The sequence below is a fragment of the Balearica regulorum genome, chromosome 22, assembly GCF_011004875.1.
Source record: "Balearica regulorum gibbericeps isolate bBalReg1 chromosome 22, bBalReg1.pri, whole genome shotgun sequence".
NCBI classification, from domain to species: Eukaryota; Metazoa; Chordata; class Aves; order Gruiformes; family Gruidae; genus Balearica; species Balearica regulorum.
The window spans coordinates 6,458,333-6,477,634 of NC_046205.1; the positions used below are offsets into that span (position 1 = coordinate 6,458,333).

A 19,302-nucleotide genomic window follows, 5' to 3' on the forward strand; every position below is an offset into this window, starting at 1 on the left:
TGCAAGCCAGTAAGCATCCTTAACTCCAATTGACTTCACTGGAAATGGAGGGCTCTTGGAGCCTCTTGGAAGACAGGCTTGGCATACTCAAACTGACAAAGCAGTGTCAGAAAAACCACTGAGGAGTAAAGCAGTGTTCTTGGATCTGCTAAGTAGCGCAGAGTAATTGTGAACAGGCCAGAGATTCCCCCTGTGACCTTCCACACAAGCTTCCCATTATGGGAAGAATAGGGAGAAGAGGGAAAGGGAAAGGGAAAAGAGGGCACATGACCAGGGAAGTTTCCTGTTGCCCTTCCTGAAAGTTTCTTTCACAGGAAGAAATCTGTTTTATGACTTTGATGCTAGTTTGGATTTTGACAGAGGACTCAAAACTACTGCTACTTAAGACATTTCAGTAACAATTTAGTTCAGAGAAATTAGAGAAGAACTGTAACCCTTCCAGGTTGAGAGAATGCAGTCTCCAGCAGAACTGTGAACCTGTGGTGTCAGTATTGTGCAAAGACAATCAACCCCCCTTTCCCTTCTTTCAGTCTCTAAATTTGCTTGACTATCACTGTAATCTTTCATCTGGCCGTGCATTACTTTGACTCATCTCAGTTTAAAAATATGCCTGCAGGCATATTTGTCATGGTATATAGGAGAAACCTCTCGGAGAGCAAATTTAATCCGTGCTCAAGGAGGGAGCGAAAACGGTGCAGGAGGGAGAGCAGAACTCTCGTCAAGTGGCACAGGAAAGTTGCCGAGAGCTGTGCTGTGCGGCTGGATAGCCCTTACAGCAGCTGTTAGCCACTCCTTTCATGCTGCCTCAACTTTATGTACCAGATGTTGCTGTAGGCATTTTACTTCCTCCTTTATTCTATAAAAGGTGACACTGTTATTCATGAAACTGTGTTGAGCCCTAGAATAACGAAACCGTTCTGCAGAAACCCCTGCTGTTCCAGACAGGATTATCCGAGCGCACCACAGACTCGCCCAGCGGAGCCTGCAGCAGGGTAAGGACACTAGCCTGCACCTTCTGGGTGCCTCACTGCTCTGATCTCCCTGTCCTCTCCTTTGGCTTCTTGATTTTTAAAATTCCTGAGCATCTCTAGTTCTACGACATACTTGAACTTGTACAAACAGCCATTAAACTGTTTCCCTCTAGGTCAAAAATGCACAGGGAATGCAGACACAGCACCTCCTCACAACATTTAATTGCTTCTTTAGCGGTGGTACATGTTACTGTGATTCATGCAATTTTTACTGTTTGTATGTGGGGCACTTAACAGAACCTCATGGGGTAATTATTCTTAATTAGCAGGTTGGACACATGCCGTTCTTTCCTCCTGCAATCTGCAATTAATAATATAGAGAGAATGCAGATTTCTTCTTGTCAGTCTTTTGTTTATGTTTAGAAGAGGAGGAAACGGTTTAGGGAAAAATTATCTAAATCAGCCACCTGCTGAGATCCATGCCTGTCTTACCTGAGGATTATCCTGCACTCCGTGGCAGCTGAGACATTCGTAACTCCAGACACCTCAGTGCCAGCCTGATTCCCTCTCCCAAATATTCCTCTAAGGTCTTTTTCTCTTCAGTCATGGACCTCAATTCACGTTTGTAGATCAGTTGTACAGTATGAAAAATCTTCAGAAGTCATAACACTGGTGTTATCTTTTCAGTAGATATTTGCATTTTGGAGGAGGAAAGAACCTTGAGTTCCCCCTCCTCTTTTGCTTCTCCCAGCAGCCCCATTGAACTAAACTAGTGTATGTATGCGCTAACCGTCCCAATAACCAGATCAATGTGAAGTATGGAGAAATCTTACAGAGCCGCTTCAAACGTTATCACAGTTGTCACGAGGAGTTTCCAGCCTCAGGCAGAGCATTTATTTACAGTGGGAGAGCATTTGTTTACATATGGGGAGAACATCTCAGGCTTTCTTCGTCAGTGTTTGATTTTGTATGAGAACAGCAGCTGCCTAGTGTGAATTTTTACAAAATAGGTGATTGTTACCAGAGGTCATTTTTATTTCAAGTCCTCACAGTGACATTGGTGTTCACTTATGCTTAGGACACAATCCTTTTACACTCATTATTTCTTGTTGCTTCCCGAATAGCTGTAATCAGGTGTGACAGAGAGGCAGAGCCAGTTGTTTGTGTGCAGTAAGAACCAGTCCCAAATTTCTTCTTCCAGCGCTTTAACCTCTGAGACACCTCGTGGTGGAAACATTTACTGCTCGTAGAGAGGGGCTGACATCTCGGAGAGAATCCATTTTAAAGCAGAACTTGGGGCTTTTGTTCTGCTACACTTGGAAGTGGTCGAAGCCAGGCAGCCAGGGTAAATTTTTATTTAATAAATATAAAGTCACAAGGAAACTCATCTTGTTAAGAATGAAGTCAGCTTTTGACAGCCCAAGGCTTCACAAATATTTATGAGATTCATTGATAATGTTTATCCCAACAATGCCACAGTTACAGCTTGTGTGCAAAACAAAGCAAACACTTGGCTTTCACTTGGGTTTCACATGGGGTTTGGTTCTTCAGACCCGAAACTGAATGTGAAACATCAACAGGAGCTTGGGAGCATGATGGAGTGAAACCCTCGTGAAGAGAGAGTATAAAAATGTCATGTTATTTTCCTGTTAGCACGTCTCCAGTGCAACACCGCTGAAACCAGACATTAAACAGACGGAAAGGACTTTCGGCCTGTTTTCTGTGTTAGAACTTGGGATGTAGTGACCAGAGCCGCTCTGAATGTTTACAGCTGCTTTATTTTTCTGCCAAGAGTACATGTTTACATTCTGGGGAACTGACATCCGCTTTCTCGTCAGCGAAGGGGGCAGAGCGCAGAGCCGCAGCCTGCGTTTACGGGGAGTTTGTAAGTCCTGGATTGACGTTCTCCCTCCGTCCACGCCCGGTACTTTTCTGCCCGGCTTTTCCAAGGACAGGGAGAGACAGCGATCTCCCGCCAGCCTGGAATGAACAAATGGGATCTTTTTTATATCAAATTTGCTTTCAAAGTAGAAGCGAGGGTTGCCGACCACGCTAAAGGAAGCCAACTATATTTATTTGAAAATTTATTTAGTTAAAATTATATTTATTTGAATTTTTTCCAGCGGAAGCCTGTGGCTGCTCCTCCGGGGGTGCCATAAGGCCTCACGGCTCTGCTCTCTGCGGGCGAGCAGCCTCCCGCGGCTGGCCGGAGCCGCTGGGTCCCGGTCCCGGTCCCGGCACTGGCCGCGGGGCTGGACCGGGAGCCGCGGCCCGCACAACGCGTGGCTGCCCCGGGCCGGGGCCGGACCGGCGGGCTTCCGTCCGACTGACTTCCCAGGCAGCCAATCGCAAGGCGACGTTCGTTCGTGACTTCGCCTCCCGCCGATCAAACTGTCCAATCAGCACACAGGAGGTTAACGGATCATCCTGTGCCAACGTCGGCGGTCAAACGAGCCAATCGGCAGAGGGCAGGTTCCTTACCAATGAGATCAAAGAGTTAGAGGAATAGGGCTATGCTATTGGTGGTGCCACCTGTCGGTCATCGCCGCCGGGGCCGGTGGTTCGCTAGCGGGGAGGAGGGGGTGGTTTCCGGGGGTGGGGAAACTATATTAGGGGCGGACAAAGGCGGCGGCGAGGCCGTTCAGCTCGCCGCCATTTTAAGCAGCGGGCTCCGAGGAGCAGCAGTCGCGGCCGGAGCACTTCTCCTCCTCCCTCCACCACCACGATGTCGCGGGATCGGTTCCGTAGCCGTGGCGGCGGCGGAGGTGGCTTCCACCGGCGCGGCGGCGGCGGTGGCCGCGGCGGTCCTAACCACGATTTCCGCTCTCCGCCGCCCGGCATGGGCATGGGCCAGAACCGCGGCCCCATGGGGGGCGGCCCGCAGGGCCCGGGCGGCCCGCCGGGCGGAGGCCCGAAGCCCGAGCCTCCGAAGCCTCCTGCGTCGACCTCTGCTCCGCCTTCTTCGTCCTCTTCAGCCGCCGCCACTACGGCGGGGCCTGCCGGCAGCCAGGCCGGCCCGGGAGCGCCTCCGCCGTCCGCGTTGCCCGCGGGACAGCCGCCACAGCAGCAACCCCCGGTGTCGGCGCCTTCCTCGGCCCCCTCCGGCCCGGGGGGGCAGCCGCAGCCCAAGCCGAGCCCCAGCCCTACCCCAGCCGGCGGGCCTAAAAAAGGACAAGGACAGTCGCCCGGCGGCGGGCCCAAGGGACCGGGCGGCCCCCAGCAGGGGCCCGGCGGGCCGCACAAGGGGGGACCGGGGCACCGCGGCGGGCCGGGCGGAGAGCCGCGCGGCCGCGGGCAGCAGCACCAGGGACAGCAGAGCCTCTCCTCGCAGCAGGGCTCGGCCGGCGGCGGCGGCGGCGGCGAGAAGCTCTCGGACGAGGTGAGTCACGGCCCCCTCCCCCTCGCGGAGCCACAAGATGGCGGCGGCTGCGGTCGGGCACGGCGGCTCCGCGCGCCTTCGCCGCCATTTTGAGGGGAGGAGCGGGGGGCCCGGGAGAGGGCGAGCCGGGACGGGGGCGCAGCCGGCCGGGGGACCCTGAGCATAACTAGCGTGTTTCCGCGGTGCCTGGGCAGCTCCCGGCCGTAGCCTGGGGGCTCTGGGCCGGCCTGGGGTTGTATTGGCTTGCGGCACCCTGGAGGTGTTCTGGGCTTCTGGCGGGAGAAGGCCGCGCGCAGCCATGGTTCGAACTGGTATGCTTCTTTGTAGGGATTTAAAGCAAACCTCTCTCTTCTGAGGCGACCCGGGGAGAAGACCTATACTCAGCGTTGCCGCTTGTTTGTTGGGAACTTGCCTGCTGATATAACGGACGAAGACTTTAAAAGACTGTTCGCCAAATATGGGGAGCCAGGAGAGGTTTTTATCAACAAGGGGAAAGGCTTTGGATTCATTAAATTGGTAGGCTTTCATACTGTACGTCCATCTGTTTAATTCTCTCGAAATAGTGATTTACAACTCAGTTTTCTAAAACTGGCTCTTAAACTTTCCTCAGGAATCTAGAGCTCTTGCAGAAATTGCGAAGGCAGAACTTGACGATACCCCCATGAGGGGTCGACAGCTTCGTGTTCGGTTTGCCACACATGCTGCTGCTCTTTCAGTGCGTAATCTTTCGCCCTATGTGTCCAACGAGTTGCTGGAGGAAGCTTTTTCCCAGTTTGGCCCAGTGGAAAGAGCTGTTGTGATTGTAGATGATCGAGGTAGATCAACAGGAAAAGGCATTGTTGAATTTGCATCAAAGCCAGCTGCAAGAAAAGCATTTGAACGGTGTACTGAAGGAGTGTTTTTGTTGACGACGTAAGTATTTTGCTGCTTAAGTGTTTTAGTTTTAACTAAATAAACAAAATTGTCAGCCTCTAGTTTTTCATAATGGAGGTTCTCATGGAAAAGTAAAATGAGTGTGTTTTTCTTCAGCACTCCTAGGCCAGTTATTGTGGAACCATTGGAACAACTGGATGATGAAGATGGTCTTCCAGAAAAACTTGCTCAGAAGAATCCAATGTATCAAAAGTAGGCACTACCTTTTGGTATAAAGAGTATGTAGATGATGTATGTAGTATTGTCCCTGACTGAAGGATATGGAGTAATTCAGAAACAGGCTTTGAATTTTGAGTAGTACTTCTGGTTCTTGTTTTCCTTGTAATAGTTTGGTTTTGGATAATGTAATGTGCTGATCCTTTCAGTATATTCACTAAGCATTACACAAGCGATTTTCTACATTGTGTCACAAAGGAACAGTAAAGCCTAAATAGCAGCCCAATAACAGATGGGTTTTGGTATACGTAGAAAGTCTTGAAAATCAGACTTCAAGTGTTTGCTCATCCTATTGTTGAGAACTGTCATCTCACTTAAGATGTATCTCATGTTGGTGATCTCTTAGGGAATTTACAAATGGATGTTTATGGTATGAAATAAGAAATTAACTAAAATTTTAACTTATTCCATGATTAATAAAAACTAGTTGCTTGTGGATTTGCCTTATGAACCTGACCACTAGCCATAAAAGAGTAGATAAGAATCTATGTAAGTCTTTTCCTAAGTAGCAGTTTTAGGTTAGGATCTGTATATTAAACCTGTTTGTTGTAGAAATGTTGTATTTTCCCAAATCACAAAAGGGAGTGCAGAGGGGAGGTGCCGTCAGTCTTGTTTATATGAGAAAGCATTCAAAATTACTTGCTTTGATCAGAAACTATAAACAGTTTAGAGGCAGTGTCTTTGAAAACAGTGTAGATTAGTATAGTGTTCCTAAAATGTTGAAATAATTTACTAATGTATGGAAAGCTTTTGAACTCTCCTAGTTTTGTTCTATTACTGAATCTTAGACTTGAGTTTCTTTATATGACAAAATTAACTTTTCAAAATGCCTGAGGGCCAACAGTTTAAGTGAAGATTATTACTCGCCTTTAACATACAGTGCTTTGGGTAAGTTGGCAGTGAAAAAAAATCCACCTCTCCGTGTGCTGTTGTTTTGAGCAGCTCTGCCTACTTGGGCAAAGGCCTCTCTTTGAGCATTTTACACCTGGCAGTTGCCAGCAGTGGAGTGCCTAAGGAAGAAGTTAAGAACAAGATAAACTTGTAGTAGAACTGTAAGTGGGAAGATTTGCTTGAATGTGATGGTGCAGGAGTCTCTGTATTTGCTACGGTAGTTGTAGAATTTATTCATATTAAATGCTGGTATTTAAGTGTGTAAAATGCTGCACTGTTACCAGCAGTGTCACAGCATGGTTTCTGTCACATAGTTGTGGTATTTTTCAGGACTCCTTTGATGTTCCCTGATCATTCTCTTGTTATGCTTGTGATCTTCTACTGACCTTTGGTTTCTAGGCATAGCCAGTCTGAATGAGCATCTTCCTTTCTGCAGGGAAAGAGAGACTCCTCCCCGTTTTGCTCAGCCTGGCAGTTTTGAATTTGAGTATTCCCAGAGATGGAAATCTTTAGATGAAATGGAAAAACAACAGAGAGAGCAAGTGGCAAAAAACATGAAAGATGCCAAGGACAAACTTGAAAGTGAGATGGAAGATGCTTATCACGAGCATCAAGCAAACCTCTTGCGTCAAGGTAATTGGCTCTAAATTCTATATTGTCTTTTTGCTTTAAATGCTAGCTTAAATGTATGGGTGTTTAATGGCTTCATGAATAAATTCATGCTTCCTACTGCTAACTTGAGAATTTCAGGTCTAAAAAGGATCAACTGGTGGTTTTTCAATTACTGTTTAAATGAAGTATTGTTAAGAATAGTGACCATCTGCCGTAGTGCAGTTGAGGTTGATCTCATTCAAATCTGGGTTTAAATATGACATGGGTTTGTGAAACAACTGCTGACAAGCTTCATTTCTGCAGACCTTATGAGGCGTCAGGAAGAACTGAGACGTATGGAAGAACTCCATAATCAAGAAATGCAGAAACGCAAGGAAATTCAACTGAGGTTGGTTTGGCTTTCATGGGATTTTCTTCACTGTTACATTTGTTTCTTTTTAAAATGACTTATGTGAAAGTTTTTTTATTTTTCAAGAAAACGCCATTGCTGCTTCAGTTTGTGTATGAGAAATTGAACTGCAGTGTAAGTTTTTCTTTTGAGTATTTGAGCATCATGAGTATCTTTTTTTGCTTATGTGTAATCATTTGGTGCCTTTTAAATGGCCTGTGCAAATGATGTTTGAGAAGTGTTGAATGTGTTATGCTGCTGAGGTTTAACGGTCTCGTTTGGGATGATCAGACAGGAGGAGGAGCGTCGCAGGCGGGAAGAGGAAATGATGATACGTCAGCGGGAGATGGAAGAACAAATGAGAAGACAGAGGGAAGAGAATTATAGTAGAATGGGTTACATGGATCCAGTAAGTGAAATCATGATGTTTTGTGGAGACGTTACCATGTTTCAGGAATTTTTTGGATGTATTTTCAAGGTTGATGTCTTTTGCTTCCTTTAGGGTAGATATGATGTCTTTGTGTAGGTGAAATGGTGGTAGTTGGCTGTACATGTGCTTTACCTCCTGAAAAGGTATGGATTTCAGTAGCTGGTTATCTGTCCTAAAAGCTGTTTCTTTTATGCAGAGGGAGAGAGACATGAGAATGGGTGGTGCCACCACAATGAACATGGGAGGTAAAGAATTTTTAAATAATTACTTGATGTGGTTAATTTAGAAATTGTCAGAATATGATTATGTATTTCTCTTTCTTAGATCCTTATGCTTCTGCAGCCCAGAAATTTCCACCTCTCGGAGGTGGTGGCGGCATAGGTTATGAAGCTAATCCAGGAGTTGGCCAAGCAGCCATGAGTGGTTCTATGATGGGAAGTGACATGGTAATGTATCCTGTGGTGGCTTTAGTTTAGCACAAGGGAAATGTTGCAGTTGGGAATTGAGTTCTTTACCAGTGTGTGGATGATTGTGTAATTTCGCTGTTAACTGCTGACTTTCTTGTCAGGTATTTAACATGAAGATAGTGTGGCAGTATGTAGTACTAGATTAGTTCTTAACCATTATGGTAGCTTACACAGTTGGAAGTGGTTTCTAAGTGAATTCAAATGTGCTGTTAAGCATATTTGCAATGAACTGTGACTTTATTGGACTTTGGAAATTCTGCGTCACTGTTAGGCTTGGAAGGATTTTTTTATATATAAATTCTAGAGAATCTGACGAATTTGATGAATGAAATACATAATGTAGTAGCTTTTCAGTAACTTGGCATTCTGTATTTGTGGACAAGAGAGATTTTTGTTCTCCTTTCCAATGTGTAACACTGCATTTATTTTGGCCCTTCCAAGCCTAGGTAGGATTGATGCACGTTGGTATGGGTATGCTGTTAATTCAGAAATCTGCACTCATGTTTATTGAAGCAGCAGATGAACTTAATCAATGGTAAACAGCATATCACTTACTCTGTATGCCGATGTTTGCCATAGAAGAGCAGAAACACTGTTTTTTAGCTTTAGGCATGTTCCAGTGATCCTTGACTGTAGCCATTTTGTGGTTCCTATCTCACAAAGGAATGATAGCCTGTTCTTGTTTTCCCGTGTTGGGGCATGACTATATAGGTAGAGTTTGTTAAAGTTACGGCATATCTCATGTTCTGAGGTATGTTTCCAAACTGTACTATTTTTGGCACACCATATGTGTGAATGGGCTTTGAGCCTGCTTGGTGTTATCACACTGAAGCAAATGGATGTAGATTAAAGAAATGCTTAATGGGTAGGATGGAAATCTATGTTGGTTTAGGTGGTGATATTAGTGTGCTTTCACCCTCCTCAAAGGGTGTACGCTCTGTAGCACAAGCTGAAGTAAATGATTTTTGGGTGGGTTTAGGCCTCTGGCTTAATGTGGTGAGCTACCATAGTAGCTTGTCAGGTATCTTCCGTTTTTTTGGGGGAACTATATCTTTGGAATGATAACTTTGCAGAGCATCATTGATTCAGTAGACAGTGCCGGTGGCCTTAATGTATCTGTATAATCTACTGATCTTTAAGCAGTTCCTAAGTTTCCTGTGAACAGTTAGGCAGTCTGTGGTGAATGCTGTGTATGTTTTTCTCCTGAAAATCATGGTACAGGTGCATGCTGAACTTGTGTAATCCTTGAAAACGTGATATGGTCAAAAGGTGTGACAGTAAGATGGTTTAACTGCCTTGAGTTTCTTAGGATGGGGATCTCTGCCACGCAGTGCTGTCACAGTTACTGGGCTGATACCTTTTAAACAGAATTGGAGAGAAGCTTTAAGCTGCCATGAATTAGGCAGAAAGAACCTAGATAATCTTTCTGAAATTCCTTTCTTGGAAGGATTGAAACTAACTTTCAGAAGTCAAGAACTTGAAGTGTGACTTTTCGGTTGCAGATACCTTTTGTAACAAACAACCTACTATTGTTCTGTTACTCAGTAGTGGAAAACTTGCTGGAAATGAAAGTTTAAAGCTATCTTTGACTTTATAATTTGTCAGTTCTGTAGATCGAATGCTGATCACACCTACTGGTACAGTAACTGAATGAAGTACATGCAACTAGAGGTACTAGTAAAAATACCTGAAGTCCCTGCTTTATTGCAGGGTGACTTAGCTTTTACATCTTGGTGTGAAACCTCTCAGTGCTGTGAAGTTGTGAATTTTCCAAGACCTTGTGGTGAAGGTGGGGTGGGAAGGGAGATATTGACTGGATGCACACAACCCTTTGTGCATAGTTCTAACTGGAAACTTGGAATAAATTGTAGTTCTTTGAACACGTTTTGCATATGATACAGCAGCAGTTCTGGAGTACGTGGGATTTAACAAATGCCAGTCTTTTGATCGAGCAATTGCGTTGGTTAGGTAAATCACTGGTCAAACTAGCTTTTTTCACATTTTTTTTTCTTCTTGCAATCCAGTAGTGCTCACAATCAGTTTTGGTTACTGCCTAAGGCCTCTGCAGTTTAGTCAGCAGACCGTAGTCTTAACCCCATCTTGAAAAGCACATGGTCTCTATTGCAGCACATGCCATTAACTGGTGAGTAGGCATTCTGTTTACAATGACATTTTATGAATGTCAGCTCATACTTCAGTGAACTGAAGATTCATTCTCTGGCTAGGCTTATTTGGAAATGACAGTGATGTGATCTAAGCTTTTACTGCACTAAAGGTGAGAAGTTTGCAAGCTATTTGCATTAACTTGGTTGAAAATTGCTAGAGCTCATTTGGAAAAGTTGTTAATTCACATCTGCACTAATGCTTACATTTCTAGCACTGCAGGGAGGATCTGTTCTTTGTAACAGATGTATGAGAATGCATCAAGTGGGAACATACCTCAAGGCATGTATTACAATAAACTAATTTTTAAATTACCCTTTTTTCCTTTCTATGTTCCCGGTACCTGTGGATCGGCTCAATGGTGATTGTATCGACGAACCTTGACTGCGGAACCTTCTAAAAATATATACTTAACACACATGGACATCAACTACATATAATGAACTGTTAATTCTGTTCCAATAGCGTCCTGAACGCTTTGGGCAGGGAGGTGCGGGGCCTGTGGGTGGCCAGGGCCCTAGAGGAATGGGGCCTGGCACACCAACAGGATATGGTAGAGGGAGAGAAGAATATGAAGGCCCAAACAAAAAACCCCGATTTTAGATGTGACCTGTAGTTTCATTCCAGTTTGTTTTTGTCTGTCTTGTTTAGACACCAACTTTTTAATTCTTGCATTTTAGTAAGAAAGCTACGTTTTTATGGATGTTAGAAACTTACTGACCTAATATTTGTAAGTGGTCTGTTTGGGCGAGTACAATTTAATTATGTAATGCAGTGTTTCAAAACAAATTTAGCTGTTTTTTTGATGTATAACGTCCCTAACTTGATGGCAGTGTACCTTGTGCCACTGAATTCCCAAAGTGTACCAACTTTTTTTTACTGTGCTTCAAATAAATAGAAAACTAAATGTAGTAACTCTTCTTGCCATTCGTGGTTAAACATATGAGGCTAAATACCACACCTTCCGCAGTAAACCAAGAGTCTTAAGTAGAGGTCAAACTAGACCAGGGTGTGGAACTGCAGTGAAGAGTGAGATCTCTTCCCGTAATGCCTCTAGCTTAAGATTGGGTCAAATAGTAGCCTAACTTTCCAGTAGGTGCAGATTTTTTAAGCATTAATTGTGCTGCAATAAGGAAGCAAATGGAAATCTTGCAAGTGCTGTAAGTTACAGTAATTAAAGCTACACTGCAAGCAGTGCAGTATGTAATGAATTTCATATTTTAGCTATGGATGACGGGTGGTGGGATGGTAGCACCACCTTGGCAGTTACTGCTTGGAATCTTTTAAAGACTTTAAGCAGAAGACTAGCAATGGTTATTTTAAATAAATTCATAGAATGATTTGTATTGGCTGACTTCCTAACTAAAGGATTGTTAATGTGATATTTATATGCTCTTAAGCTGTCTGAGATTACAGGATCTGGCCTTGCTCCGTATTGTATACTTGCCTGAAATTGCTTGGCAAAAAGACCAGAAGTGTTATCTGAGTGATTACGGTTAACTTGCTTATGTCCTCATGCTAATTGAGTGGACTAATTTGCATAGTTCAGAATACAATTATTTGTGTTACGGGGACTGCAGGAACTATTCTTAAATCATGTAGCTGGTGGGCAAATCCTAAAAACCTGTATGTAAAATACAGAAATTAGCTTGCTTGCATGATGGTTATCGCTTTTTTTATTATTGATGTTTGGAGATAATGCATCAAAAGTAGTATCTGAATCTGGAGTTTAATAGTTAATACTACACAGTACAAATAAACTCCCTTTAAGGTTCTTTTTGTAGAAAATTTGATGAATTTGTTAGCTTGCTGTTCATTTTATTAGCCCCAGAAGAATTTCAAAGCATTCTGGACTCATTGATAAGGTAGTTGCTTTGCTTATTATTACATGTTACCAGATAAGCTGGGAACGTGACTTCCCAGTGTAAAATACCTTGGTGTTAACGCAGGATACATCAACCTGCTTGGCACAAAGTAGGTAAACTTAGTTTGGCTGTACCTTGACACAATTCCCCAACTACCGAGCATTCTGTGAGTAGCTTTAATCTTCCAAAGATCTTTCCATTCCTTGTGTTAAGCATTGGCTAATTCTAAATTCTATGCTAAATTTTCTCTGCGGTTAAAACTTTAGTGTCAGATTGCAGTATTTTAGAGTGCAGATGATCCCTCTTGAAGTACTCACTGTAAGTGCTGTTACTCCTTAAATGAAAAAAAAAAAATGGCATGTTGTGAAATGCTGGTACCAGGTAACACTGACTTTCAGTATTAAGCGCACTAAATAGCGACTCCGCTTGTTTGGTGAACGCTGCTTATTTTCCCAGAAAAGTTTGGGGGTTGATAACATGCTCCAACAATGAATTGCTACGCAGGAAATTCCGAATTGGCAGTTCTTAAACTGCGGACAAAGTATTTGGGAGTACTTGTACTGGATACTTAGTTTAAAAATCAGCAGTACCGATGCAATTTGCTTTATTGAAGTAGTATTAAATAATGCATATGTTTTCTGGAGGGTGTTCATGGGACACCCACAAAAGGTGAAGGTGTCTGAGATGGGGAATTCTGAACGTAAACATTAAATTAATTTTTTCAGTTTATTTTTCAGATTACATGTCATTCTTTATTAAAGAGATGCTGGTGCATATCCTAAAGTATGTTCTTTTGTAGTTCTGTAACTTGGAAGAGTGAAGGATGCTGATGTCCTTGTACCTTACAGAGGTTGTCTTTTGCTACCCCTGTTTTGTATGTAAGCTACTGTTGCTAGGTATTAAAAATAGCTGAGTTGCAAAACCATGATTAGTAAATATATTGAAAGATTTGGCAGTTTTCAAAACATCTGAAAGTTTGGTTAAATGTAGCTTTGTTGTAGCTGCATAAGCAGAATTTCTAAAACAAGTTCTGCTTTGAGTTGCATATATTAAACTGGCATACAATTAACTAGCCAACTTCTTTTCAAGACCTTTTAAAGGTGGTGTCTTAAAGGCTGGCAAACATGTCAACTTTAAAATCTGATAAAGTTGCTAAATGTGGGAGGTGAGAAAGTTATGTTCCTTTGATCTGTTCCTATGAGGTTTTGGACTTTTTTTTCATAAAATCAGATTTACATAATTGAATCTTTTAAAACCTTTTAGAAAAGTGCTTTGTTGGTCAGACCCATTTTTGGATGGTCTGGATCACATAACACATTTTTGTACTGGACTTGGAGGACATTGGCTGTTGCAATTTAGCTTGCTTTATCAAAATTGAGCCCATTTTGACACTTAGATCTCTCAAAACCTGCAGCATGTAGAAACTGGTATCGTTATACATGAATCTTCACGCTTTCTCAGAAATGGATACAGAATAATCTTATCTTCTGGTGTAGACACATTACACTAATCATTTATACAGCTGATGAGAAACTGAAACTGCTTCTGAGATTTTGTGGTATTTTTGTGGTAGAAAAATTCTTGGCTTCTCCTTGGCAACCATTTACTGTGGCAGCAAGTTTTTGCTGGAGTTTGAGACTGCAATTTACACTTAAAACTAGTGGCCTGCTACATAACTGCACTTAGCCAGCATTTCTGCAGTTCATAACTGTGAGGAACGTAGTACCACAAATGGCAATGGACATTAGGACCCGGATGTAGTATTCCTGCTTGCTCCAAGATTCTCATTGCCGACTGCATACAGGTAGGTAACAAGCAATATAATATAACTTGGTGACTTTCTATGTAATCTTATACTGTGGGTATTCTGACATCACACTTCTGACTGTGGAATTACAGTGCAGCACTCTTCATACCTGTATGTTAAGCTTGCATCAAAGCTGCGCGGTTTTCGGTTTTAAGCTTGGTCTTGTTCAGAGTCAATAAGCAACTTACTGTGATTCTTAGATAAGTATTTTCAGACCCGATTCCTTTGTACATATGACTCGGCTTGTGTGGATTTTTCTTAGTTCTCATGTAATGAAGATATTCTTAGATGAGCTCTGTGGGGAAGAGGGAATGTGATCTTAAACTCACTTAACTAGTCGGCTAGGTGCTACCAGTGCCTAGAGAAGGACTGTTTAAACTTTCTGTAGTGACAAAATGGCCCATCTGCAGCACATCCCTTTATAGAGTCTTGGCTCGCTAGGAAATGCGTTAATAATCGCTGCTCTAGCCTTGTGTTTACTATGTGATAGCCACTTTAAAGCTTGCTAATACAGTCAGCTTTGAGACTGATTTGGAATATTTTTGAGGACATACAAATGACTGCTTGAATGAATATCCCTGTGAGTAGTTTCGTAGAGCTTATTGGACATTTCAGTTGTCTTTATTTTAATCTTTGATTGACAAGCATAATACGTTCCTCTGCCTTTAATTGACAGTGATGAGATTCTGTACTTCTGCCTCGTAGAGTCATCTTGGTAGTGTAATGCTCAATTTCATTTTTCATCAGTCTTGCGGATGTAATTCTAAACTCTTCATTACTGGAAATACCGAATATGGTGTTTCAGGATTAACGTGCTTGCATTTCCAGACATCCAGACATGCTGATCTCCAGCTCTTTTGCATTAGCTCTTGAACCTGAATTTCAAGGTCCCTTGTTTCAGCACATGACCTAGCTCTTGTCTGATGTTCCGTTTATTTCAGAGGTGTTGTAATGTCTTTTCCTGCTTGTTCTGCAAAGTTCTGCTTTGCATACTTGTTTCTGGTATTACTGTCACATTTGGACCCTTCTATGTTATCTTTCAGGCAAGACTTGCCGGTGAACGGGGGATCTGCTGGACAGCCTTGCCCTTTGCTGTAGCTATGTCTCTTCATGTTCCAGTGAAAGCTTGAAGGAGCAGCTGCACCTTAAGATCATAACAACAGGTCTTTGGTTACACCACAGTGAGTGTAGCCGAACTCCAGTTAGTCAAGCAGTGACACAACTTGTCACGAAGTCAGTTTGGCTTTTTGTGATTATTCTTACCTGTGACTAGAATTCAGCAGCAAAACTGATGGCAGTATGTGGGCTGTCATGTAGCAAAACTGAATTATTAATCTTTAAACCAGTGCTCAGATCTGACTAGTTTTTCCAGTGTGCTCTGGATACTTGACCTGAACTGCAGGAATGTCATGGAGGGGTTATTGGCACATCTGCCTCGTTCTATGTACTTGAACTAGCAGGTTTTTGACACTCTTGGAGCAAGCAATTTGTGACAACCATGGGTCTCATACCAGCTCTGACTGTCTGCAGTAATGAAACTTGGTGTAGTAGCTAACTTAAAAGCAAATAGTCATGTCTGCTCTAAGTTAGTCTGTAACAAGTGGGTACAAGAAATGACTAAAGTGCTTGCATTGTGTTTCATCTTGGTTTTATCTATGTGTGAAATACAGTTTTTCTCAAAAGCTTATCAGAAGCTCAGAAGTGTGGTGTCAGAATACATATGCGTACCTGCTAGGCCCTCAGATCCAGATACTGGTGCTGTCAGGAGAGAGCACAGCATTGTGTGTATGGGGGCTTTACTGTAACATTAAGCATACAAAGTGTTGATTTGCTTGCAGTTTTCCCCATAGCTAAACACTGAGGCCTGTGAGTAGTTTTAGGACTCGAGCAGTAATGGGGTTGCATGTCTCTGTTAATCATTGCCAGCTGCAGTGACATGATCAGGAAGGCCAGTGTTTTGTTCCATTATGTTAAATGAGGCTAAGCATGTTGGAAAGGATGCATAAAAAGTATGCTGTTCTGGGTAATTACTTGGCTTCTTCCACTACTAGCAAGTTTGGAATCAGCTAATTAGCTTCAGATTTTTTTTTCTCTCCATACCAGCTAGTGGGGCTGTTAAATAGCTGCTTACTGGAAAAGGAAAAAAAGGGAGGATTGGCCTTCTCCCACCTCTGTCATTGCTGCTAGATAATGATTGACACGTTAGGACTTGGCTGTGCAATCCCGCAGTGGTCTGTGAATACCCCATCTCTATAAATGTTGCTTCTGAACACCAGTACTGAAGAGCTAACTGGGGAGGGTTGGGAAGAGTGTGGCTATAAGTGAATCTGGAGTGTTAAAAGGATGCACAAAGATATAGTATCCCTTATGCATGGTGTTTGTTGCTATGGCATAGAAAACAAAACGTGCATACTATACTTCTGTTCCTGAGGGCCATGATAAAACCCAGGTGGTGGGTTTGAGACTAAACTTGAACTTCGCCCTGCCTGGTCAGATCACATTGTGACCATGGTGTGATTTGCCTCCCAACTAGAGGTGTGCACAGAACCTTGTACTACATCCCTAGCTGCTGACCATTGCAGTTTGCCCTCAACTTAGCTATATAGTAAAAGGGTGGGTCTTCAGAAGGGTCTGTTGCCGAGAATAAAAGCAGTAGACTGACAATGCTAACCTCTAGTGTCTTCCTCTTGGCTTTTGAAGCACTCGTAGGACTATTGAACCTGAGGGCTGCTAGGACTCAGAGACATTACACTCCTTCATGAAGGGGAAGAAAGAGGGCATGACTACAGGAGACAAACTAGGGTAAAATACTTGAAGTAGCTTGACAAAATTGTTAATGCCTTCACATAAGGGATAGTATACCTCTGGCTGCAATCAAACTTCATTGTACTCAGACTGGTGATTTACGGTTTGTGCTCAGACAAGGTGCAGTTCTTCAGTCAACTACCTGCATATTCCTTCATCTCTTTACAAGTGTTTAGGCTAGCCTATTTCTGCCCCTTATTCTTCCACTTAATATTTTGGAATAATTTGTAAATTCCCCCTCATAACTAATCAGTCCATGTATCTTAAAACCTTATTTTTAAGTTAGTTTTGAAATGTCAGCATTTTCTGTGTATTACTCTAGTAACTTCAGTTGTTATCCTTTAGGTGAAGATGAAAGCTGAGTGAAACCGGAGTGCTCATCCATGGGAAGTAAGCATAACTTCTAGTCTTGTTCTGAATGGGTGAAATAATAAAGGCTTCTGGACACTTGGTGTTCAGGCTCCGAGTAACTTCGGTGAATATTAAGAAATCGGTAGGAGTGAATAAATGAAATGTGTAGAGTAGAACATAGTACCAGCTGTCAAGCTGTGGGGTTAAGCGTTCAGACTCCATCTGGGCTTGGTGTCTTGACAGCAGTGGTTAAAAATACCTTTCTAGGCCTGGGTTTGTATAAAAGATTTTAAAAATTACTATGAGTATAACTTCTGAATATTTTTCCAGTTCAGGAGCTGAGCATGAGCACATCCAGCACGATGGCCAGTGATATGTGGAGGGACCAAGATAACAAGTGAGCAAGTAAGTAGCTGGTGCTTTTACACTGCTGCAGGAGCTCAGTAGCCTATCACCTGGTGGTGTATTAGGTAGTTCCTGCCTGAAACTTGCCCTTGGTTAATCTCCCATTTTATATAAAATTTCTGAATCTTTCCTTTGTAGGGCCAAGATATAACCATTGTTTGAGGCTTTTCAGCCCTGCGGCATCCAATAAACTCTGTCCTCTGAATGCTATAGGTGGTCAAACAGGAAATAATTTCTATGTTCAGACTGCAGTGAATGGGGTGGTGATGTCAGCAGGGAAAAAGGGGAACAATAGAGCAGCTGCTTCTCGAATGTTAATCCAACTAAGAGTTGTTAAAAAGCTACTTTTCTGAAATAGTTTAATGATCATTGAACTTGCAAAATAACCTGGAATATAAATTAGCACATAGCAGGAGCAGATGGTGATTTAGGAAAATAAACTAACTTGCAGAGCTGGAACTAATGACATTTTCCCTCTAATTTACCACAAAAACTACAAGGGGGAACTTCAGATATTTAAAATCTTGTGTGAGGAGCAACATGCAAAGTACCTTAACTCGCAAGTCATGGGTAAGTGTGACAGCTTAGATGTGCCATGCCTGAACCTGTAAGACCTGAAGCTGGTGAGATTCAATTGGTGATCTCCTGTTGAATCGTGTGTGATTTGTCACTGCTGCTCTTGTTTCTAGGGTAGTAAAACATAAAGCCGTTTCAGGTGTTTGAAGTTTATGAAGTAGATGAAAATGTGAATGCTGCTCATTTAATATCACGTATGACATGAGAACTTAGGATCCTGGAGAACATCTGACAGGTGCATGGCCTGTTGGTGGTGCACTGGTTCCCTTTCCATGTTGTGTGTGATTTCTGATGGCTTTTTGGATGCTGTTGCTGATGGTGTGCTTTGCACTTGCAGAAGAAGTCGTCTGAATGCGGCGAAGAGGAGCCAGGAATGTACAAATTTTAAAAATAAAATACTGAATTTTTTTTATGATTTGACTCCTGGTTTTATTCCAGAGTGTATTCAGTGAGTAAGCAATCTGTTCTGCTTGATGTGGTGTGGGTAAATTTGAGAAACACTGCCACAGATGAGGCTGTGGAAGGGGATGCGATGTGCTTGGGAGCACTGGACTGAGAAGGGTTTGGGTGGTTGGATCCTGCTCTGTACTGTGGCAGGCACATCTCATCACTCACAAACTGACAAATACCTGGTGCAGTGGATTTTCCTTCTGGGATCGTGCCTTGGGCTTCCTCTTGCTGTTCAAATGCTCCAGTTTTCAGGCTAGCTGTATCTCTGACCGGTGTGTGGCCACAGGGGCTTTTCCTAAAGGACTAGCTCAATTTTTTTGTATAAATTACACTTGCACCTGAGGCATTTCAAGTATTTCTGGAAGTTTCATCCATTTCTTCCCCCATCTCGACTGCTGTGTACAGCTGTATTTTTAGATCATGGAATTCTAAATGTTTACATTGCCTGGCTGGTTTTTAATAGTGGGTTTTTTTTTTTGGTGATGACTGTAGTAATTAAGCCTGAAATGGCAAAGTTCTTTGGAAGCCAGAAAAGTGCTGGGTTTAGTTCTTGCAGCACAAATTACTGTGGTTCATATTTCATTTGATTCTTT

General features: G+C 42.9%; 1 protein-coding gene and 1 long non-coding RNA gene across 9 annotated transcripts; both read left to right on the forward strand.

Annotated features, from left to right (window-relative positions):
- The first annotated feature begins 495 nt into the window (after positions 1 to 495).
- LOC142604785 (uncharacterized) lies at positions 496 to 2,674 on the forward strand. The gene is made up of 2 exons (XR_012838625.1): positions 496 to 992; positions 1,145 to 2,674. It is a non-coding gene; the product is annotated as an uncharacterized LOC142604785 (long non-coding RNA).
- A 912-nt stretch (positions 2,675 to 3,586) lies between these two features.
- Positions 3,587 to 18,671, forward strand: SFPQ (splicing factor proline and glutamine rich). 8 transcript variants are annotated; one of them, XR_012838622.1, is made up of 13 exons: positions 3,587 to 4,350; positions 4,678 to 4,866; positions 4,961 to 5,262; positions 5,380 to 5,475; positions 6,827 to 7,023; positions 7,306 to 7,390; positions 7,682 to 7,799; positions 8,017 to 8,065; positions 8,145 to 8,266; positions 10,916 to 14,119; positions 17,273 to 17,317; positions 17,609 to 17,683; positions 17,822 to 18,671. XR_012838622.1 is itself a non-coding variant. In XM_075773742.1 (11 exons), the coding sequence occupies exons 1-10, from the start codon at positions 3,697 to 3,699 to the stop codon at positions 17,291 to 17,293; spliced, it is 1,833 nt and encodes a 610-aa protein (XP_075629857.1). In that variant the 5' UTR covers positions 3,587 to 3,696; the 3' UTR covers positions 17,294 to 17,317; positions 17,609 to 18,671. The 8 variants fall into 8 exon arrangements, 1 of the variants encoding a protein (XP_075629857.1); XR_012838619.1 differs by having other exon boundaries at positions 10,916 to 17,317; XR_012838620.1 differs by having other exon boundaries at positions 10,916 to 17,317; positions 18,597 to 18,671.
- The last annotated feature ends 631 nt before the right edge of the window (positions 18,672 to 19,302 follow it).